Here is a 23,867-nt window from a genome sequence, read left to right as displayed (position 1 = left end):
GGATTGGGGGCAAGAGGAAAAGGGGATGACAGAGGGTGAGATGGCTGGATGGCATCACCAACTCAATAGATGTGAGTTTGAGTGAACTCTGGGAGTTGGTGATGGACAGGGAGGCCTGGCGTGCTGCAGTTCATGGGGTCGCAAAGAGTCGGACACAACTGAGCGACTGAACTGAACTGAACTGAATGTGGTTGTGGATTCTAAATTAAAATAAATATTCAAAACTTAAAAATAAAGAGCCTTAAAAAAATAAAGAGCCTTGGTGATGGAGAGGTTGAAGAAGAGAGAGTGGAAGAGCTAAAAAAAGGAGGAAGGTAAAAAGAAAGGAGGAAAGACATGTCTATCTGTTAAAAAAGTGACTCTTCTCGTGGTCAGTTGCCCTCCTCCCTGTCTTCAGCTTGTGATATATCTGCCCACCCCATCTGTGCTAACGTTCTCCCTTCTGATTCATAAGAATAGACTAAAAGCCTGAATCAGCTCTATACGTGTTTAATACAAAGAAACACCAGCCAAAAAAAAAAAAAAAAAAGACTGACTGAACAAGCAGTGAACTTATCTTTTTAGAAACTCCTCATTCAGGGGATATGATCATTCTGAAGGGTGTGAACATGGATAAGACTCCATGAAGGGGCGGTTTAATTGGAAACCTCATCCAGAATGACTTAGTGTGGTTATTGCAGAAATCAAAGTGGCAGAGTATATGCTCAGCATGCTGAAAAAAACAGAACTTGTTTCATAATTGGAACAGTTTTTCTCACAGCTGATCATCTCATCCACCGTGCAAGAAAAAATCAGATCCAGAGGGGTCACAATGAGAGCCAAACTATTCACCAGAGAAAACGACTGTAAGAAGCAAATGTCCATGTTCTATTGCCTGTCGCTTCCAAGGCGGTTCCCTCTGTTATAGCTTCTTCTGTTTGCTGGTCTCTTCAGTGTCTGATTTCCACCCTGATACAAAGGGGTCGGTGGTGGACACTTTTTTTTTTAACGAGTCGCCAGTCCAGGTTCGATGCACGATACTGGATGCTTGGGGCTGGTGCACTGGGACGACCCAGAGGGATGGTATGGGGAGGGAGGTAGGAGGAGGGTTCAGGATGGGGAACACATGTATACCTGTGGCGGATTCATTTTGATATATGGCAAAACCAATACAAAATTGTAAAGTTAAAAAATAAAATTAAATTAAATTAAAAAAAAAAAAGAAGCAAATGTCCACTCTCCCTTAGGATTGGACGTAGAGAAAGAATATTCTCCAAAGGCTTGTTGTTATTGTTTAGCTGCTTCAGTCATGTCTGACTGTTTTGTGACCTCGTGGACTGTAGCCTGCCAGGCTCCTCTGTCCATGAGATTTTCCCAGGCAAGAATACTGGGATGGGTTGCCATTTCCTCCTCCAGGGGATCTTCCTGGCCCAGGGATTGAACCCGTCTTCTGCATTAGCAGGCAGTTTCTTTACCACTGAGCCACCTGGGAAGCCCCTAAAAAGGCTGCATGCTCCATAAAAGGAATTTGGCTTTACGTCTTGAGAAGTCACATCTCATGGAAGACCTGATATCCAAGGTAACTCTGCTGTAAGAAAGAGCTGTCCTTGCTGGTGGAATAGACTGGCCTCTTCTTCAAAACCATTTGTATAACAAGCACTTTCTGGAAACCTACTGGGCTAAGCACTGGATGAAAACTGGCGAGCAATAAAGAGTTTCTTTATCTCTAGGATATTTCAATGTATTGGAGGAGTTTTAGACTGCTAGAATATTGTGTGATTAACAGCAGGGAAATTTGAAAAATGAAGGTAGGCTTGGGATCTTAGGAGAGCCAGAGGCTGAACCCAGGATCGGTGTACGACGGCAGCTCTCAGGTCTGTCCGCACTGATGCAAGCTGCTGCTGCTGCTAAGTCATGTCAGTCGTGTCCAACTCTGTGCAACCCCATAGACGGCAGCCCAGCAGGCTCCCGTCCCTGGGATTCTCCAGGCAAGAACACTGGAGTGGGTTGCCATTTCCTTCTCCAGTGCATGAAAGTGAAAAGTGAAAGGGAAGTTGCTCAGTCGTGTCCGATTCATCACAACCCCATGGACTGTAGCCCACCAGGCTCCTCCGTCCATGGGATTTCCCAGGCAAGCGTACTGGAGTGGGGTGCCATTGCCTTCTCCACTGATGCAAGACTTCAATATTAAGTGCCTGATCACCCCACACCTAGGACTTAGCCCCTCACTCCCTCTTCTCAAAGAAATTTCCCAAGTATTCAGACACCATGCCATATAAGAAACTGATTTTATTGGGGAGAAAGTTGGATTCTCTTGTCTCTAAAGCTTAAGGTTCCACACCTCATTTAAGACAATGTCAAGAATAAACCATGGAAATAACCTCAGTGTATACACACATACACAGGAATATTTTTGAAAGTATTTCTCTATATATTATTTATTTGACTGTGCTGGGTCTTAGTTGCGGCATGCGGGATCTAGTTCTCTGAGCAGGGATTGAAGCTGAGCCCCCTGCATTGAGAGCTTGGAGTCTTAGCCACTGGACTACCAGGGAAATCCCCACACACTGGAACATTATTTAGTCATTAAAAAAAAAAATTAGGAAATCCTGCCCATCTGTTGTGACAATGTGGATGGATCTTTAGGGCATTATGTTAAATGAAATAAGTAAGACAGAGAAAGACCAATGCTATATGATCTTATTTATTTGTGAAATCAAAATAAATAAACTCGCAGAAAAAGAGATTGGATTTGTGATTACCAGAGGTGGTGGGTGAGGGCAGGGGAATTGGATGAAGGTGGTCCAAAGATACAGACTTCCAGTTATAAATTAAATAAATACTAGGAGTGTAACACACAACATGACAATTGGAGTTAACAATGCTATATGATACACAGGAGAGATATTTTGATGTTTTAATTAAGACTCTTACTAAAAACAGTTTTAGATTCATAGCAAAATTGATGGAGGTATAGAGGTTTCTGTTATACCCCCTACCACCAAAATGCACAGTCTACCCCACTAATATTCCCCACCAGAGTGGGACATTGGTTACAATCGGTAAACTATGTTAACACATGATAGTCACCCAAAGGCCATAATTTATAATACAGTTCACTCTTGGTGCTACACATTCTAGGGGTTTGGACAAATGCATAATTATGCGTATTCATCACATGAGAGATTTTTTACAGCAGAGTTGATCAGAAACATTGTCAGAATGTTCTCATGGAGAGGCTAGTAGTGTTTTCTGTGTTTTTCCAGCTCTTCTGATACATTCTGTGCAGATAACTCACATAAGAAAAATCTAACAGCCTAACTACATACCACCCACACCTTGAATCCTGAAAGCACACTTTCCTTTACCACCGTCCTGAAAAAGTAGCCCCTTCCTGGGCTCTAAGAGCCCTCTGCAGCCACTGAACAGTGAATGAAGTGAGGCTATGAGGAGGTCTCAGGTGGCTGCTGCTGGGAGCATCTACATCAGCTCAGAGATTTCAGTTACATCAGGAACTTCCCTGGTGGTCCAGTGGCTAAGACTCTGCATTCCCAGTGCAGGGGGCCTGGATTTGATTCCTGGTTGGGGAACTAGATCCCACACGCCATAACTAAGAGTATGAATGCCACAAGTTAGACCTGGTGCAGCCGAATAAGCACTAATAAATAGAATAAATATTAAAAGAGAAGTTATATCAGCATAGGTTAACAGACACAGAGACAGTGAAAATGCAGTCTTTTTGATTCCCAATTTTCTAGGGACAGGAAGCAGACTGAGACCTTTGGGAACATGGGCCATTTCTTTCGGAGAAGGAAGAGTGATTCAGAGGAAGGAACTAAGAACCCAGAGGGCAGAGGGCGGGGCTAAAACCCACAGGGAACCATTCTCAGTTGCAGGACTTGTGAAGGGTTGGACTTCAGAATTGTTGTGGACCCATGACTGTGTCTCAAATGATCTCCTTTTTTGCTTGTTTGTTTTTCCCCTTTTATGATTTTTCTGATGTGGACCATTTTAAATGTCTGGATTCAATTTGTTACAATATTGTTTCTGGTTTTTTTGTTTGTTTGTTTTTTGGCTGCGAGGCATGTAGGATCTTAGTTCCCCAACCAGGGATGAAACCAGCATCCCCTCTCATTGGAGGATGAGGTCGTCGCCACTGGACCACCTGAGAAGGCTCACATTATCTCCTTTTGAATGAAAGTGTTTATTGCAGTTATTCTACCTCTATCGTACTCTTCTATGTTAGGTGCATGGAGAGCGGGTATCTGTCTCTTCAGTTCAGAGAAGCTTGCGCGCCCTTATAGCCTGTACTCCACAACAAGAGAGGCCACAGCAACGAGAAGTCCAAGCACAGCTAGAGAGTAGCCCCTGCTCGCCACAACTAGAGAAAAGCCCACACAGAGACGAAGACCCAGCACAGCCAATGAATAAATATATTAAAAAAAAAATAGATAACAAGAGTTTGGTGAGGAGGTGAAGAAACGGAACCCTGGCACATGCTGATGGGAATAGAATCGGGTACAGCCCCTCTAGCAAACAAGATCAAGTTTTCTCAAAACATTAAAAGTAGAACTTTCGTATGAGCCAGCAATCTCACTTCTCCCACAACATTTTAGGACAATAACTGTAGCAGTAAAGTCGTACCTAACCCGGTCCCCTTTCCCTCCTTTAAGCAAGACTCTATATACATCTCTTCCAGAAACAGGGTCAAAGCTCTTTCCCCCTTTATTCAGTGGTTTCCTCAAACATCACACAGTCAAAATGTCACGGCCTAAGAATCAGTTCTTTCCTGGTTGTCTCAGTTCGTCTTACTCTCTGATCGGGTGGTGTCCTCAAATCGATGCTTCGTTTGTCTGTTTGTTTAGAATAATAAAACTGAAGAGAGCAGACTCAAAGGTTCTGACCATACACTTGAGAGTCAGAGGGGTGAATCAGATAGATTAGGGTGGCATAGTTTGACGGACAAAGCACCTCACTAATAGGACACAGACTTTCCCCTTGGGGTCATTTATTTGTTTAATTCCGGGGTCATTTATTTGTTTAATTCCCCTTCTCTGTTCTTCATTCTCTCTTCTTTCCTCATTTTTTAAATTCTTCATTTAAAAAATGAAGTCTCCCTGGCTCTCCCTCTGAAACTCTCTTATCTATTCTAAATAATTATCTAAATGTGGAAATCCAGCACAGCTGAGGGGAGCTGGAAGCATATCTGATAAATTCTGCCAATGAATCTAGGAGAATTCTACATAGCACTGATATAATTGATTAGCATTCCCATTTAAAATCTATTATGAGGACTCCTCTGGTAGTCCAGTGGCTGAGACTCCGTCCGTACTCCTAATGCAGGGGTTTGATCCTTGGCCAGGGAGCTAGTTCCCACGCGCAGCAACTAAAGATCTCACATGCTGCCGCTAAGACCTGGTGCAGCCAAATAAATAAATAAAATCTATTTTGCTTTTTTTCTATCCACACTGTAAATGCAATACATAATTTGTAAAGAATATTGGGTCAGGGAATAGAATTGGAGGCCTTATTATGTAGTAATTATTATAATAATGCACACTCTGTCCTCAGACATTGGATTTTAAATCCTGATTATAGCATATATCAGCTCTATGAACTTAAACAAACACTTTAAGTCTGTGCTTACATTTTCTCATCTTTAAAATAGAATAATGCCAGTAAGTACTTCACTGAGCGGTGATGATTTTTAGTGATTCAGTACTTGTACAGTGTTTAGAAGTGTCTGATGATTAGCAACTTCTCAAAGAACATTTGTTATTCTCATTTGGGAAGGCAAATTGCTTTTTATTTTCTATATGATTTAAAACATAAACATAAAAAATTGTAAATCTATGTTATTGGGCATGCAATGAACAAAGATGCAATTTATGACTTTACTAACATAAATGAGTAAAACTGTATTTCAGTAGTTTTTGAATTGAATATTAATGACGTTAAGTTCATATTAATCCAAATTGAATTATTATAACTGTAGGCTGCTAACTGTAGTTTTTATGGTAACCGAAGAAAATATCTGTAGAATATACACAAAAGGAAACTTAAAAGAGAAAATTGTTCACTACAAAAAAAAAATCAACAAAATGCAAATCGCAATGGAGGAAATGAGGGCTCAAAAAGCTGTAAGACATACAGAAAACCAATATTAAAATGGCAGAGGTTTGGCCCTTCTTTGTCAGTAATTACTTTAGCAAAAGTGGATTAAACTCTCATAAAGAGGCAGAGATTGGCAGAACAGATTAAAAAAAATTATCCATCCATAAGCTATACAACAAGAGATTTGTTTTAAATCTAAAGACACAAATAGGTTGAAACTCAAAGTAAATAGTCACCAAAAGAGACCTAGGATACCTAAACTAATAACTCACTGATCTAAGTTACCAGAAATAAAGAATGACATTATATGTTGATAAAAGGGCCAGTTCATTAAGTGTGTGTTTGTGTGTGTTAAGTCAATTTAGTCATGTCCAACCCTTTGCAACCCCATGGACTGTGGCCTGCCAGGCTCCTCTGTCCAAGGGATTCTCCAGGCAAGAATACTGGAGCGAGTTGCCATGCCTTCCTCCAGGGGATCTTCCCCACCCAGGGATTGAACCCACACCATTTTATGTCTCCTGCATTGGCAGACGGGTTCTTACCATTAGCACCATCTGGGAAGCCCAGTTCATTAAGTTGTGACAATTATACATAGGCCAAATAGAAACCAAAATATATATTGCAAACTTTGACAGAGTTGAAAGAAGAAATAGACATTCTACCTCAATACTTCACCTTCAATAATGATAGGAAAAACATATAGACGATCAATAAGGAATTAGAGGATTTAAGCAATATCATAAGCCAGTTAGATGTAACAGACATTGTAGATGCCAATGACAGCAGGATATGCATTCTTCTCGAGTGACATGGAATATTCTCTGTGGAATATTACAAGGCCCTCCTTGTAAGGCTCTCCCTGTTTGAAGACCTCTCCAGGCCTTGAGTGTTAGGGGTCTGATGAGATTTAGGATACTGGACATTTGGGAAGTAAAATAACTTGGAGACTTTTGCCAGATCGTTCTTTGTCCGGTATCCCTTCCTTCTTATTGAGTGCTTTATGGAAACAGCCCATGAGTTCCCCTGAATATAGCCTTTTTATTCAGTAGAGTTTTTATTGTAATACCTTCAGTGCCCCCATGTCCCAGTACAGCCTCCCCCGTTCCCACCCCCCCCACCTTAGACTTGGGGTTTGACCCCCAACAAGAACAGCAGAACCAGACAACGGGGTGTGGTTGTCTAAGTTGAGCCCAGACAGCATTTCAAAGTCACACTACATTTCTTTTTTGTCGACGTTTGATTTCTTTCGGGCTTCTTGGCTCTCAGGAGGCAGTGTGGGTGTTGGCTAAGTGTGAAAGCATTTCTGGATCTTGATGTTTGTTAAAGAATGGTGGGCAGAATGCTGTCAAGGGGAGGTCACTACAAAGTAGCTGAATATCTCGGGCTAAACCTCTTCTGCTATGGGATTGAATGGAAGCACATCCTTTACTGGTAAGCTATTGCAGTGGCTTGTATTACAACAGAAGAACACGTTTTTCTCCCAAGGGGTGATGCGTGTATACTCTGCACATCTTCTTGGGCAACCCAGCACAGAATATTGGTAGATATAATCTGAAGAGAGTAGGAGAATAACCGGGCCACAGATTAGATATCAGACAGGGCACAGAATGTTCCCAAGTGAACAGTCAGTCCCTCCCTTTCCGCCTATCCCCATAGGTAGACCCTGGACTTGAAGCCCCTTCCACAAAAGGGGCAGTTTCCTTCCAGGGTGACTTACTTCTGCTCCCAATGCCCACACACCTTTAGAGCAAAGTTGCTGTAACAGACAGACTCTATTAGGGATTCAGTCACTGAATACTAGAAATGCAAAGGAATTTGGAGACCATCCATCAAAACCTCATCACTGTACAGGTGAGAAACTGTAGCACAGTCAAAGTCCCATCCCTCCCCATTCTCCTCCCTGCATCTCACCTCCGGTGTAATGATGAAAGTATACTTCTTTGGTCTGGCATGCTAAATCAGGATATCTGGGGTGGCAGGAACCTAAATTCTTTCTGCAGTTTTTGCCAATATATTCATCACAGGAGGTGCAAGAAATCAATCTCACCATGGGAGGATCTGGACAATATGGGAGAACCACAGGGTGAGAAAAAGGAATGCCAAGTGGTGAAGGGGAAGAGAGCTGGGCCTCCGCTGTAGGTGTCAGGATTGAGGCCAGAAGACCAGACTTCCCAGGCCTTCCTCCTTGCTCCTTGAGGATGCTCTCTGCAGAGCCAGATCTACCAAGGAATCTGTTTTAGGAGTCACATGGTAACCAGGAAGTGCTCTCCCTTCTTTCTTTTCAGGCTCACCCTGCAGCTATGGCTTTGAGAGGGGCACTGAAATGGGCATTTAATTGCTAGTAGGGCTGGGTGAGGTTAGTTGAGACAGATGGCCCAGGATCTAATGAGGGAGAAGAAGGAGGAGGATCTCCCTTCTGAGCTTTCTTATTAAGCCCTGGGTGTTAGTTGATGAGTCTAATTTTCCCAGCTATTGATGCCTCAATGGTTCTTTTTTTTTTTCGAATAAAATAGTATTTTTTTGAAAGTTGCTCAGTTGTGTCTGACTCTTTGCAACCCCAAGGACCATAGCCCTCCAGGGTCCTCTGTCCATGGAATTCTCCAGGCAGATACTGGAGTGGGTAGCCATTCCTTTCTCCAGGGAATCTTCCCAATCCAGGGATAAAACCCAGTTGCCCACATTGCAGGTGGATTCTTTACCATCTGAGCCACCAGGAAAGCCCAAGGACACTGGAATGGGTAGTCTATCCCTTCTCCAGTGGATCTTCCCGACCCAGGAATCAAACTGGTGTCTCCTGCCTGGCAGGTGGACTCTTTACCAGCTGAGCTACCGGGGAAACCCACTGATTTTTTTTTTCAATAAAATAGAATTTAGAACGAGTTTATTACCTGGAGAAGGGAATGGCTACCCACTTCAGTATTCATGCCTGGAGAATTTCATGGACAGAGGGGGCTACAATCTAAGGGCTCACAGAGTTGGACACGACTGAGCGGACTAACACATACACATGAGTTTCTTAGGCATTAAGAGCAGTTCATAAGCTGGAAGCTTTCAAATTTGAGACTGATATGAAGCTCAGAGACCTGATGTTACAGGACGACTTATAGAGTGAAAACAAGGAAGTTGTTTAACATTACAAAAATTGATTATTACAGTGGGGTTTTCAGAGGGCAGGGATTGGTTAGAAGTGGTTGTTATCGTTTGTTTAGTTGCTAAGTTGTGTCTGATTTATTGTGAACCTTTGGACTGTAGCCTGCCAGGCTCCTCTGTCCAGGGAATTTCCCAGGCAGCAAGAATACTGAATGGGTTGCTATTTCCTCCTCCAGGGGATCTTCCTGATCCAGGATCTAACCTGAGTCTCCTGCATTGGCAAGTAGATTCTTTATCACTGAGCCACCTGGGAATCCCTAGATGACTTGTTTATTTTGATTATCAGAGGCATTTATAAGAAATAACTCCCTGGTAGCTCAGATGGTAAAGAATTGCCTGCAATGCAGGAGACCCAGGTTAAATCCCTGGGTCAGGAAGATCTCCTGGAGAAGGAAATGGCTACCCACTCGAGTATTCTTGCCTGGAGAATTCCATGGACAGAGGAGCCTAGTGGGCTACAGTTCATGGGATCACAGAGTCGGACATGATGGGCAGACTCTCAATTTCATTCACTTCAGTTCAAGAGTTAGATTTGGTTTTGCTCAGCCGCAGTAGTTCTTTATCATCCCTTTCCCTCACACCATTCTTGGGAGTGAGAGTGTGGAGAGCTACTGGGTGGCAGGAGCAGCGGAGTCTTCAGGAACGGTTTTCATGATGGGGAAGGGAAGTAGCAGCCACTGAGGCTCAGGGGCCTGGCTCCAGCAAAGGCTGTCTCTGTAGCTCCTGCTCCCCAGTCAGGTCTTTTTGGACATTACTCCCATCCCCCATCACCCTGCCCCTCTGTCTCCCTGCTTTTGGACTCACGCTCTCTGAAAGACCAGCACAGAAGCACGAGGGTTCCGGGGAGCAGGAGGAATAGGAGCCAATCCATACAGTCTGAAGAGAGGACAATGAGGCAGGCAGTCAATCTCCCGGAAGTGCTCAGCGATGGTGCCCCAGACAGGATGCAGAATGGAGCTACAGCTGCGGTTCCCTCCTCATCTCCTCCTCTGTGAGTTATGCCCTGGGCTGTGAGAGCTGCACTTCCTTTACCTATATTGGGAGGCCCTGCCTGTAAGGTCGTGGGTGTCCTGCTTCCTCTTCTCATTCCACCGCCAACGCGGGGACTCAACCGAGGAATTTACATGGGAAAGAGGTGACCTTCCTCAAGCTAGTAAGAATCTCATCCCAGAGAAGACAGGGGGTCTAAGTAAAGCAGAGATGGAAGTCACCTTCAGAGTCCACATTTTCTGCTTATTCAACTTGCTGTGTGTAAAGCTGCAGACTGTTCCCCTGAGCCCAGGTATAGGGCTTTGCTTCGCAGGCATCACAAGCACACGGAACGCTCCCGTATTGTGTTGGGTTCCTTGATTTAGCCAAATCACTTCACACTGCGCTGGTAAAAGGAGAGACTACTCAGGTGACGGTAAGGAACTGGCTCACCTCAGATTTGGGGAACGTCTGATAAGAATGGACTTGGAGGGACTTCCCTGGTGGTTCAGAGGTTAAGAATCTGTCTGCCAATGCAGGGGACACAGGTTTGATCCCTGATCCAGGAAGATCCCATGTGCTGTGGAGCAACTAAGCCCAGGGCCATAACTAATGAGGCTGTGCGCTTAGAGCCTGAGCTCTGCAGCAAAAGAAGCCACCTCAGTATTCATTGCTCTCCAGGGAGGATAAGCCCTGCTCACCACAATAAGAGAAAGCCTGTGCACAACAGTGAAGACCCAGCCCAGACAAAAAAACAAAGTAATTAATTAATGGAGTTGGAGACTATAAATTCAGTTATCATTAAAAAATGTCCAGCACAAGGAACCTAGCAAACCCTATTTTATCAAAATCCTCTCTATGTCCCATTGTCTTTGAATGACCCGGAAAACATTTGTTTCCCAAACTTTAACTCCTTATATACGCTTTACTTTCTTTCCCTTGAAGACTCTGTGAAATGGAATATCTTCTGCTGTACCAATAAACAAGAAATGCCACAGCCATCAGTGACTGCCGGCCTCCACATGTGAATGAGAGTCCCAAAACTTCGATCCAGTGAGTGCTCCCCCCACCAGCCCAGAGATTGCAGAGGAGCTGGAGCAATGCAAGAAGCAGCCATCTGCCACTGCTTAAATGAACAAGGAAACAGGGTTTGTATCGCACGCCGGTCAGAATGGCTGCCATCAAAAAGTCTACAAACAATAAATGCTGGACAGGGTATGGCAAAAAGGGCCTCGTACACAGCTGGTGGGAATGCAAATCAGTACAACCACTACAGAGAACAGTGTGGAGATTCCTTTAAAAAATGGAAATAGAACTGCCATACGACCCAGCAACCCCACCGCTGGGCATACACATCAAGGAAAGCAGAATTGAAAGGGACACATGTACCCCAATGCTCATTGCAGCACTGTTTATAATAGCCAGGACATGGAAGCAACTTAGATGTCCACCAGCAGGCGAATGGACAAGGAAATTGCGGTACATATACAAATGGAATAATAGTCAACGTAATACTCAATATAAAAAAGAATGCATTTGAGTCAGTTCTAATGAGGAGGATGAAACTGGAGCCTATTATACAGAGTGAAGTAAGTTGGAAAGAGAAACACCAATACAGTATATTAACACATATATATGGAATTTATAAAGATGGTAACAATGGTCCTATATGCAAGGCAGCAAAAGAGACACAGATGTAAAGAACAGACTTTTGGACTCTGTGGGAGAAGGTGAGGGTGGAATGATTTGAGAGAACAGAACTGAAACATGTATATATTACCATATGTAAAACAGATGACCAGTGCAAGTTCGATGCATGAAGCAGGGCACTCAAAGCCAGTGCTCTGGGACAACCCAGAGGGATGGGGGGGGAGGGAGGTGGAAGGGGGTTCAAAACGGGGGGACACATGTGCACCGGTGGCTGATTCATGTCGATGTATGGCAAAAGCCACCACAATATTGTAAAGTAATTATCCTCCAATTAAAATAAACTAATTAAAAAAAAAGAAACAGGATTTGGCCCCAAATAGCTGAGATGCATATGAAAGGAATGAATTCCATGAGCCCAGAGGCTTGCATCTTCCCATATATAGAATGCTAAATTCCTTAAATTAACACCTAATATTTGATGTTCAGATGCCTGCTTCCTTTGTTGCAAACTTGTATATAACCTGACTCCCCCTCTCACCTCCTTGGAGCAATTTTCTCAGAGCTACTGAGCTCCTGTCTCCAAGGCTTCCACTGGGGAGGCTCAGAAGTCCTAAACGTTCGGAACAAAAGAAGTAACTCTACTTTCAGGTTGGGAAGACAACAGGATTAGTTGGTTGGGGAGCTCAGATCCCACATACCTTGTGGCCAAAAAACCGAAATATAAAACAGAAGCAATACTGTAACAAATTCAATACTTTAAAAAAGGAAAACAAAAACAAAAACAAAAACCCTTCAGGGAGCTCAGCATTTTTTTTTTTTAAGAGCACGAACCACCAGTCTCATTGCAAGCCCTGCAATAAATCTGTCTCTGCTCCAAACTTACTTTGTTTGGCCTCACTGTTCATCAGGAACATGAACTTCTACCTATAGAGAGACTGACACTGGCAAAGGCCAACTCCAAGCATTTCCTAATCTGCAGCTCTGGGAGAGAACTGAATCTAGCTGCATGGAGACAGCCTGGAGGGCGTGGAATGTGGTCCCAGCCAAATCTTAGATCTCATTATTAATCAACTCTGCTCGAATATAAAATAGAAAGTTTTTTTTAAAGAAATGCCACGTCTTTTTGTTCGTTTATCTGGGACTATGCTGGGTCTTCATTGCTGCTCTCGGGCTTTCTCCAGTTGTGCACACAGGCTTCTCATTGCTTTGGCTTCTCTTGATGTGGAGCACCGGCTTCAGTGGTTGCAGCTCATGGGCTTATCTGCCCCGGGGCATGTGGGATTTTCCCAGACCAGGGATCAAACGTGTCTCCTGCATTGCAAGCCAAATTCTTAACCACTGGACCACCAGGGAAGCCCCTAGAAATGATGGGTCTTGGGAAACGCTTTGCAGAGAGAGCCAATAGGACTCGCTAATTGAATGTGTGGCGGGGTGGGGAACCAGAAAAGAAGAAAGAGAAATCTCTGAGGACACTTAGTTTTTAGCCTGAGCAGATGAGTGAATGGTGCAGTTACGGGTGACATGGGAAAGAATGTGAGGAAAGTGACGTGAACCTGGAGGCTGTTGTGAGGGTGCGTGTGGAGGGTATGATGTTGGAGTGAGTTAAAGTGTGAAATCAGTTTTTTGTTTGGGGGCACGTTAAGTTTGAAATGCCCATCAAACGCAGATATTAAAAAGGCAGTGAGGGGACTTCCCTAGTGGTCCAGTGACTAAGACTTTGCCCTCCCAATGCAGGTGTGATCCCTGGTTCGATCCCTGGCCAGGGAAATAGATCCTGTATGCTGCCAGTAACACATAACACAGCCAAATGAATAAATGTTTTAAAAAGTTTAAAAAGGCAGTGCAGAGTTTAGAAGGGAAGGTAAAGATTTGTGAGTTATCAGTCTATTGAGGGTATTTAGAACTATGATACCTGTTCACCAGAGGAGTTAATTAATAGGGTAAGAGAACCAAGGACTGCAGAAGGCATATTATGTCCATAGCCTTAGATTTTTGGTACTGAAAAGATAAAGAAAAATACAAACCTGAAACTCGAGCCACAGATGTTATTATTCTGTGTTGCTGTTGTTGTTGCTGCTGTTATGATCTGAAGTACTATCGTTATTGTTATTTTGTACAGCTCTTATGTGCTGGCCTGCACAGAGGTCATGCCCAATAAACAGTGTTTTCAGTCTGGCTCTAACAGTGTGGCCTATGCTCCTTGCCAAGAATCCTCCTGAACAAGCGCAATCCGATTTGTATCGGCCGATTGTCTTCCGAGGATCAGCCCAGAAGAATAGGGGAAGTCGGGATAATGGAAATAGCAGAAATAGGGCCCCCAGTCCAATAGCCCATAAAGCCACTACTACTCTGCGTCAGTAGTCTACCCTCTGTCTTCTGTCCCATCTCCCACCAGTCGGTAACACCGCTTGGCTTTATGGGCTATTGGATTGGGGGCCCTATTTCTGCTATTTCCATTATCCCGACTCCCCCTATTCTTCTGGGCTGATCCTCGGAAGACAATCGGCCGATACAAATCGGATTGCATTTGTTCAGGAGGATTCTTGGCAAGGAGCATAGGCCACACTGTTAGAGCCAGACTGAAAACACTGTGTTTATTGGGCATGACCTCTGTGCAGGCCAGCACACAAGAGCTGTACAAAATAACAATAACGATAGTACTTCAGATCATAACAGCAGCAACAACAGCAACACATAATAATAAATAACCTGACAATTAAATATGCATATCTTATGATTCAAATTAAGCTCCAGTATACCTGTGGTACTATTCCATCAATTTTGAAATCATAGAGACCTGAGCAGAAAGTCCTTATCACGATATCTTTGAACCTGAATTCCAGACTTCTACTGGGGAGAGGAACTTTTCTGAGATGAGGAGGGGAGAATGGAGATGTCACAGGAATCTTTTTTTAAAAAAAAATTTATTTATTTGACTGTGCTGGGTCTTAGTTGCAGCATGCAAACTCTTAGTTGTAGCATGTGGGATCTAGTTCCCTGATCAGGGATCAGACTTGGGCCCCTGCTTTGGGAGCGCAGAGTCTTAGCCATTGGACCACCAGGGAAGTCCCTCACTTTCTTGTCCTGTGTATGAGCACACATTCTCGGGAAATTTCTAAGACATAGAAAGGAGAGTGTGTCCTCTAGTTTTGCGTTGTCAACAGTTTGGCACATATTTAAGTCTTTGAAATTACAAGAGTTGGGCTTTTTTTCTCAAGTACATTTATATCTTCTAAATGCATCCATGCCCTCTTATTCCTTCTCCACCCACTTCTGGATGGTGCCAACAGTTCCAGGGTTGCCTTGTTCCTTGTCTCACCTGACTAAGGTTTTCACCTCTCATCTGATGCCCATTTGGACTTTAATGACCAGAAACTATCTCATCTCTAGACCTCAAGAAGATGTTCTGTTCTCCTAACCCCGCAGGCTGTGTCCGAGTCTTAGTTCCCAGGCCTAACAGGCTTCCATACCCTGAACTACTGTGTCCACAGCCTGCCTCCTACCCTATCTGGGGCTATATGAAACTCCCAAGAACACTCCCTGCATTATTGCCCCTCTTTGAAAGCAGGATCCAATCTAACTCTCCCTGGGACTGTAGGTCATGACCAAGGGATGTGCTTCTCTCAGGGTCTCATCTCCTTGACTTGGGTTAGGCAACACCTCCTGCAGTTTCATCATTGTATTCCTTCCTCCAAGCCTTCTCCCAGGTTGAAGTGCTTAAAATAATCTCTCTTTCCAGCTTTCCTTCCTTCTTTCTTCATTTCCTCCAAACAGCCTCAGCACCCCAGCTCTGAAACGACAGCTCTCCAGTGACAGTACTCCAAGGACCAAAAGCAAAGCTTGCTTCTCTAACCAACGCTCGTAAGACTCCCTTTCAAGGGATGTAATTCAACAAATGCTCAGAAAAACAAATATCAGATATTAACACATATATATGAATCTGGAAAGATAGTACTGACACACGTCTCAGTTTGGGAATTTTATGGCCAATCACTTGAAACACAAGAACATTACAAGAGTTTTAAAAGTCTTGCCAAGTGATTAAGAATCCCTGGCCCATGGAAACCAACTGCTTTCTTCCCACAGGAGACCATTATAGCATCGTGCTCAGGGGTTGGGTGAAGCTCTGTTTAAATCAAATTCTTCGCTTGCTGGATGTGTGACCTTGTGCGTGTCCTTTAACCTCTCTGACCTGTGGAGTTTTTTTTTCACTAGAGAAAATATATATTTATCTATCAAGAAGAATTGTGAGGGCTAAATTAGCACACGTGAGCTATTCTATTGTTTTATTTTATTTTTTTATTTAATTGTTTTAAAATGTAGCTTTTGAGGAGGCCAGGAGACATCATCAGTGGAAATGACAGAGGAGGGAGCTCTGAAGGACAGTCCTCCTCAGAGAAACACCGACCACAAGAGTAAAAGTCATCACAATCAACTTTGTCTCAGGTTTACAGCAACCACGGAAAGGATGAATCTGAATGAGACAGTTTCCACATGGTAGGAAACTTTTGTGGCATTTTTAAAATAATAGCTTTTCTCCCAACTTGCTCCCTCCATCTACACACACACAGACACACACACACACACACACACACACAGGAATTAACAGGGGGAATCTATATACAGAACTTCAGGAAACTGGTCAGGGATAGTCTCTCTGAACACAAATTGTTTTTATAATCTGAAGGGATGCCACTTATTTTTGTTTCTTTAAAATTTTTTTATATTGGAATACAGCCGATTAAGTGTTATGATGATTTCAGGCACACAGCAGAGGGACTCAGCCATACCTACACATGTGCCCATTCTCCCCTATAGTCCCCTCCCATCCAGGCTGCAACATGACACTGAGCAGAATTTAAAGGGATACATGTAAAACCTTAGTAATAAACTCAGCAAAACAGAGGGCTATATGCCCCCTTGGGACTGCTGGTCTCTGAGCATGGCTTTCACATACTGGTTAATTTACCACGAAACGTAGAAGAGGAATCTCTTATTTCTCCTTTGCTGAAGTCACCCTTGGAAAGAGTTCTCCTGGTGAATAGCCAGAGTTGGCTGATGCAGCAGATTGAAAGCCTAGGGCCTTTTATTTGAGCTGTAAGCTACAACAGGAACAATGGGTAGATAGATTATTGGCTACTTCTTCATTGTTTTTGTTGATTACCTCCCTAGTCACTTTAACATCATATTATCTTTTCCCACCCTCAGCACCGCTGGCATGAACTATCTAGGGAATTGTGGACATGTTGAACAATTTTGAGATTCCCAGCAAATCCTTGGGGATGGTGAGTCTCATGGTAGAAAAGAATACACATAGAAGGTCTCCCCAGAAACACTTCTTTTATTTTCTTTCCTGGATATCCACATATTGTCTGAAAATTCCATTTTCACATCCCTCAAGAGGGTAGAACTTCTCTGGTTTCATCTAGTCTCAGTCAACCAGAACGGTGCTGCTCCCTTGCTTAAGGGAAAAAGAGACACGATTTTCTGACTGAACTGTTCCTTCAAACCCTGATCTAGAAGAAATTGTTCTTTTTCTGTCAGATCACTGGTATGAATCCTATGGGTACTGGGAAAACCCCAGGAGCTTATGGTCACTGGGCGGCCTTGGAATAGTAACTGCGGTTGTTCATCTTGTTGACCTTCCCCCAAGGGGCGTCCCTGTGGCTCAGATGGTAAAGAATCTGCCTGCAGTGCAGGAGACACGGCTTCGATCCCTAGGTTGGGAAGATCCCCTGGAGAAGGGAATGGCTACCCACTCCAGTATTCTTGCCTAGAGAATTCCATGCCTGGAGAATTCCACAGACTGAGGAGCTTGCTGGGCTACAGTCCACGAGGTCATAAAGAGTTGGACGTGACTGAGCCATTAACACTTTCACTTTCAAGGTAGCATCTGCCTAAGCTGAGAGCTTTTTCCTCAAATCAAATCCTGGCAATCACCCACCCCATTAAGCTCTTTAGAAATGACATTGTGTGAAAATATCTCAATTGTCAATGAAGTTCGGGATATTTTTACTGTATTCACCATGGAGAGTAGTGATATGTCTTTTGAAAATAATGGTAACTGTTGGAAAGTGGATGTCTATTCAAGAAATACCATCTTTATTGTTTTGCATGATAACAGAGATGCAAACCAAAAATCCTAGCTCATCATCTAAACATCTTCTAATCATCTACATAAAGGTATAACTGAGTACTCAGCTAATCACTTCAGAGGTGAGAAAAATCCAGGGCCAGGGCTGCTCCTCTGGACTAACTGTACCTCCAGAACCCTGTGATGGAGACAAGGGCATCATGAGTACAGGGGTGCAGACTCCATGGGAACAAAGTAAATGTTAGTCACTCAGTTGTGTCCACCTCTTTGCACTGACACCTGCCAGCCTCCTCTGTCCATGGAGTTCTCAGGCAAGAGTCCTGGAATAGGTTGCCATTCCCTTCTCCAGGGGATCTTCCTGACCCAGGGCTCAAACATGGGTCTCCTGCATTGCAGGTGGATTCTTTACCATCTGAGCCAAGGCATAAGATCTGACTCCATGTGAGGTTTGGCGCAATAAGCAAAAGGGATTCTTTCCTGAATACTTTTAAGTCGTGGGTCTATAATTTATGACATAAGAATAATTATTTTGGGTGCCCTAAGAGGATAAAAGGAGAAGGTGATGGCATCCTACTCCAGTACTCTTGCCTGGCAAATCCCATGGACGGAGGAGCCTGGTAAGCTGCAGTCCATGGGGTCGTGAAGAGTCAGACATGACTGAGCGACTTCACTTTCACGCATTGGAGAAGGAAATGGCAACCCACTCCAATGTTCTTGCCTGGAGAATCCCAGGCACGGGGGAGCCTGGTGGGCTGCCGTCTATGGGGTCACACAGAGTTGGACACGACTGAAGTGACTTAGCAGCAGCAGCACCAGCAAGAGGATAAGAAAAAGGATTAGGAACACTGAGAAAAGGTATGGACTGTGACCCAGCAAGAAAATCAGGTATTATGGGATACTAAGACCGCGAATGTGGATTTGAGGAGATTCTAGGAGAAAACTAAGCTAATAAAATAAAGTTCAGGGACTTCCCTGGTGGTCCAGTAGCCAAGAATCTGCACTCTCAATGCAGGGGCCCTGGGGTTTGATCCCTGGTCAGGAAACTAGATCTTACATGCCACAACTAAGACTTAGTACAACAAACTAAATACTTAAAAATATAGTGTTCAAATAAAAACAAGGAGTTCAGCTGGATTGGTAAAGCTGAGAAGGGAACATTTCTGCTTTAGGAGAAGGGGTATAATAATATCAACAGAGTGTAATGAAGTGAGGAGACAGTTTCCGGTGGGGCAGAGGAAGAAAACCTTCCTTCCTTTTGTGTGGGCTGCCATTAGCCAAAGAATTAAATACAGGATTCCTAGAAGGAAAGGACGGGAGATCTCAAAGGTCAAAGAAAGGAATGTGAGGAGGTAAGAGACGATGCTAAGTTTCCCGGTGTTGAGAGCAGGAGAGGGACAAGTCTGCCAGTGGGAACACAGGGCTTCCCAAGTGGCTTGGAGGTAAACATCCTGCCTGTCAATGGGGCAGACTCAAGAGACGCGAGTTCGACCCCTGGGTCAGGAAGATCCCCTGGAGGAGGAAGTGGCAGCCCACTCCAGCATTCTTGCCTGGAGAATCCCATGGATTTTCTTACACAGTCTCAATCCCCTCCACAGGAATTCTACATTCAGTCACCGCCCCAGTTGGTTAACTTGTCACTCTCAGAGTTGAGGAAACTGCCCCTCCTCATACCTGGCTTGCTCAGCATCAAGTGGGAGGGACCAGCTGACCTCCCTCCAGGAGAAGTAATCTGATCTGTTTGTTCCAGTATGACCGAAAGTGGGAAACTATTTCCCTCCCGAGTAGCCTGTCACCTCATCTGCACTGAACCTCTCCATCTCTCTTCCCCATTTCCTATAGTACTGCCTTTTAAAGGCTCTTTGGTTACCCCTCTTTTGGACTTCTTACATTCCAATTATTTACACTCATATTCTCTCAGATTTTTTTTTGAAAAAATTTTTTTTGATATGGGCCATTTGAAAGTCTTTATTGAATTTGTCACAATATTGTTTCTGTTTTATGTTTGGGTTTTTTTGGCTGTGAGGCATGCGGGATCTTAGCTTCCTAACCAGGAATCGAACCTTCACCCCCCTGCCTTGGAAGGTAAAGTCTTAACCACTGGACAGGCAGGGAAGTCCCTTCTGTCAGCTTTAATGAGCATCTCAGTGTAAATGTTGCTGAATCTAACCCAGCGTGCCCTGATTTATCCTGGTCTTCTCCCACAGTGTGCTCTAGTGAAAAGACCACAGGACACGGCATCAAAGCTTCCTCAATGCTAGGACTGAAATGAATCAGACCCAGGACTTACCTAGGCAGTCCCTCTTCCTCACAATGTGCCAAAAAGAAACATTTTAGAGTTCTTGGCTTCCCTTGAAGCAGGAAACACCTTTGAAGGACTTCTGTAATGTCCCCACCCCTAGCCCTTCCTGGGGAAGCCCAACCTGGTTGATATATAAAGAGGCACCTTGCAGCTTCCTGCTCCAACCTGCTCTTTCCTCCCTCTGAGATGGACAAGTCCCTCCTGCTAGGGCTCCCTGTCCTCCTCTGCTGCTTTCAAGGTGAGAGTCCCTGTGGTTGACAGTTGGAGAGATGTGTCCAGGATGTTGGAATGGGTCGGGGAACCTCCCATGGAACCTCCCATGACAGAGGTTCTCTTATGAGAGTCATAGGTAACAGAAGCTGTCATTCTAATGCCATGACTTTCACACACAATGCATCCCATCCCTGGAACCTTCAGCAAAATCTTAGTCTGCTTGCAGAAGAAAATAGTAGATTATAAGGGAACTGACAAGATTTTCATAAAAGCTGTGAGGTGAGTTCGTAAAATGAGATCTGCAGAGAGTATATCTTTTTGTTTTTGTTTTTTTCCTTAACAGTACTGTGCGGGTCATTTGCGGACCAAGAACATGAAAGTGAGTAGAGATAGATCAGTCGTGTGGGAAGGGCAATTTGAGGGGAGGGGGAGATGAGAAGGGATGTATGAGCATTGAGGGTTAAAAGGAATCCAGAGACTAACCTTGGATTCCAGCACTTGGCCATTTCTTCCAGCAGGATGGGGCTGGGGTGGGAACTGACTTTGAGCCTGATGGAAAAACACAAGCAGCAGTTGCCAAAGCAAAGGATCCGTGTGTTAAAAGATGAGGGAACGGGAAAGGGGGAAGTGGAATGTTGATTTTTCACGTGCTACCTGGCTAAATCCACAGAGTAGCAATTTCATGAATTTCAGAGGCTTTGTCACCTTGCAGCTTTCAGCTACTTGTGGGTAAGAAAGTCAGAGAGGTCAATTAAAGTGAAGGGAATGTGGGACTTTCTTGGGGGTCCAGTGGTTAAGAATCTGCCTGTTAAAGCAGAGAACACTGGCTAGATCCCTGGTCTGGGAAGATCCTACACACCCCAGGGCAATTACTGAGTCTGAGTTCTCTATCTAGCCCGTGAGCAGCAATAAAAGAAGCCGCTGCAATCAGAAGGCCGGGCCTTGCCACTAGAGAGTAACCCCCACTCGTGGAAACTAGAGAATGTTGGTGCATAGCAAGGGAGACCCACAGTTCAGCCAAAAATAATTTAAAAAAAGAAGGCAATGAGGCACTCACACATGCACAAAATGTTCATTTATCTTTCTCCTTAGAGTCTGTGCTGTATCCTAAGGGGTAGTGGAGAGGCTGAGAGGCCCTCTAGAGGTGAAGAGAGTTGAAATGAGGGAGAGATACAGAGATGCCCTGAGATGGGAACTAGGCTTTGGAGGGACAGAAGGGCCCAGAGTGGCTCCAGGTGAAGAGTTCAGAATGGACCTTGTGTATTTACACAAGGATTACAGCGACATGCAGGCAAGAGCAAATCTTAGAGAAAATTGCTACTAAGTGTTATTTCTCTTTGCCAGCACAGTCGATGAACTATCTGTTAATGAGCACCATTTTCCTGGTGAGTATGGAGAGGATACGGTCTGATGCACTCAGCCTTGATTTTGTTCCTCTTTTCCTTATCTTCCCACCTGTTCTATGAGCTAAACTCCAGAGACCGGAAACTCTAGCCCTTCTCTCGGCTCAGCCTCTTTGATAGAGGTGGATGCCCTCCCTTCACGGGTCTCAGGAAAGCCCTCGGGGCTCCCAGGGGACTTCAGGTTTGAAAGGGCAGATGGGTCCTTTGGCAGCTGCGCTTTCACATCTACTTCCCTACTCTCTGGCCCAAATTATAGAAATTATTCAGTGTAGGATGTGCCACATCCAGTTTCCAAGACAGAAGTGTTCCAGAGGCAGAGGACTATGTACTGCAGTGAAAGAAGAGGCTTGCACAACTGGGAGGATTTTCAAATGTAAGTTGTGGGTGGGGGGCGGGAGGACGGGGTGGTGGAAGCAGACAGGGACATGCCGGCCACAGGAGAAAGGAGGGACCCTGCTTCAGACCAATCCTAGCGTCCCTAGTGTGAGTCACTCAGTTGTGTAGGACTCTTTAGGACCGCATGGACTGCAGCCCGCCAGACTCCTCTGTTTATGGACTTCTCCAGGCAAGAATACTGGAGTGGGTTGCTGTTTCCTACTCCAGGGGATCTTCCCAACCCAGGGATCAAACCGGAAGTCTCCTGCATTGCAGGCAGATTCTTTACTGTCTGAGCCACCGGGGAAGCCCTAGGATGACTGAATATCTCTACCCCGTCACATGCCATGATGAAAAATAGATACAGGTGGTCTCTAGGGAGTGGGGATCTATAGCTATGAAATCAGTATTTTGAGAAGCCTGAACAAAACAGAGGAGACTAAGTTGACGGAAAAGGAAAGGCCAGTGGAGAACAGAGCTAAGTGTTGAAGTGAGGCAGGCACTTTGTTTTTTCCCGGCCTGGCCTTTCCCTGTGGGAAGTTTTAAACTGTGAAAATAGAGGGACCAGGGTCAGCAATAGATACAGGCTAAGTGGCCCTTCATAGGTAAGTCTGAACAGCATGATTTCTCGGTTTTCCTATCCTTTGTGCTGAGCGATACCTTAGTATTTCTAACCCTTACTTATACCAGCGTCAACATGCTCAGTGGAGACACCCAGCTCTGGCAATCCTTGAATTGCTGCTCTCATTACAGCCCCACATTCTGGGATTTTTTTTTTTTAATTTTTTTGCTTTAAACTGCTCTGCTATTGTCTCTCTTTTGGGAAGTACCCAGACCGCCACATCTTCCAGTTCTTCACGTTTAAATAACTGAGACTTGAACTACACAAGGTTGTGTTTTGTACACCGGTACAGGCTGGGAAGGTTTTTGTTTTGGTTTTGGTTTTAGAAACCTCTGTGCTGATAAGTTTCTCCTACTTCTGCAGATGATGGCACTCTCTGGTTAACCTTCAGGGGTTGCCTAAAGAACTGCGCTAATGTGAACAACATAAAGTGGAGTGTCTACCTGGTGAACTTCAGGTGTTGCAGGAGCCATGACTTGTGCAATGAAGACATCTAGAAATCACTGGTTCTTTTCTGGCTCCAGTCTCTGGGTAGGAGACATCCTTGGCTCCACTTCTTCACAGTAATCTAAAAAAACACATTTCAGATTGGAAATACATAGCTCTGCCTTCTGCACATGTAAGAAGAAAGCCCTCTCTCTTTCCAGATTTTCTGCCATGGCCCCTGGGAGGGGGTGTATGGGGAACATCTTGAACACAAGATCAATACATCCTGCATGTTGGTATAGAATCCAGTGTAGTCACTGAACACCCAAGCTGCTTCAGAAAGGAAAAAGGGGGGATGGAGAGGGTAGGAAGAATTGAGAAAGTGGCATTGACGTATATACACTGCCATGTGTGAAACAGATAGCTAGCTGTGTGTTGTGTTAGTCACTCAGTCGTGTCTGACTCTTTGTGACCCCATGGACTGTAGCCTGCCAGGCTATTCTGTCCATGGGATTCTCCAGGCAAGAGTACTGGAGTGGGTTTCCATGCCCTCCTCCAGGGGATCTTCCTAAC

General features: G+C 44.4%; 1 protein-coding gene across 1 annotated transcript; it reads left to right on the top strand.

The window, feature by feature from the left end:
- Positions 1–20,441: 20,441 nt before the first annotated feature.
- Positions 20,442–23,427, top strand: PATE1 (prostate and testis expressed 1). Its single transcript, XM_055583408.1, has 3 exons — positions 20,442–20,493; positions 22,053–22,244; positions 23,232–23,427. Exons 1-3 carry the CDS (start codon positions 20,442–20,444, stop codon positions 23,363–23,365), a joined length of 378 nt encoding a protein of 125 aa, XP_055439383.1. The 3' UTR covers positions 23,366–23,427.
- Positions 23,428–23,867: the final 440 nt, after the last annotated feature.

Source organism: Bubalus kerabau, chromosome 5 (genome assembly GCF_029407905.1).
Source record: "Bubalus kerabau isolate K-KA32 ecotype Philippines breed swamp buffalo chromosome 5, PCC_UOA_SB_1v2, whole genome shotgun sequence".
Lineage (NCBI taxonomy): Eukaryota > Metazoa > Chordata > Mammalia > Artiodactyla > Bovidae > Bubalus > Bubalus kerabau.
Note: the sequence above shows the minus strand (reverse complement) of the source record. Positions and strands in the feature narration are given on the sequence as shown.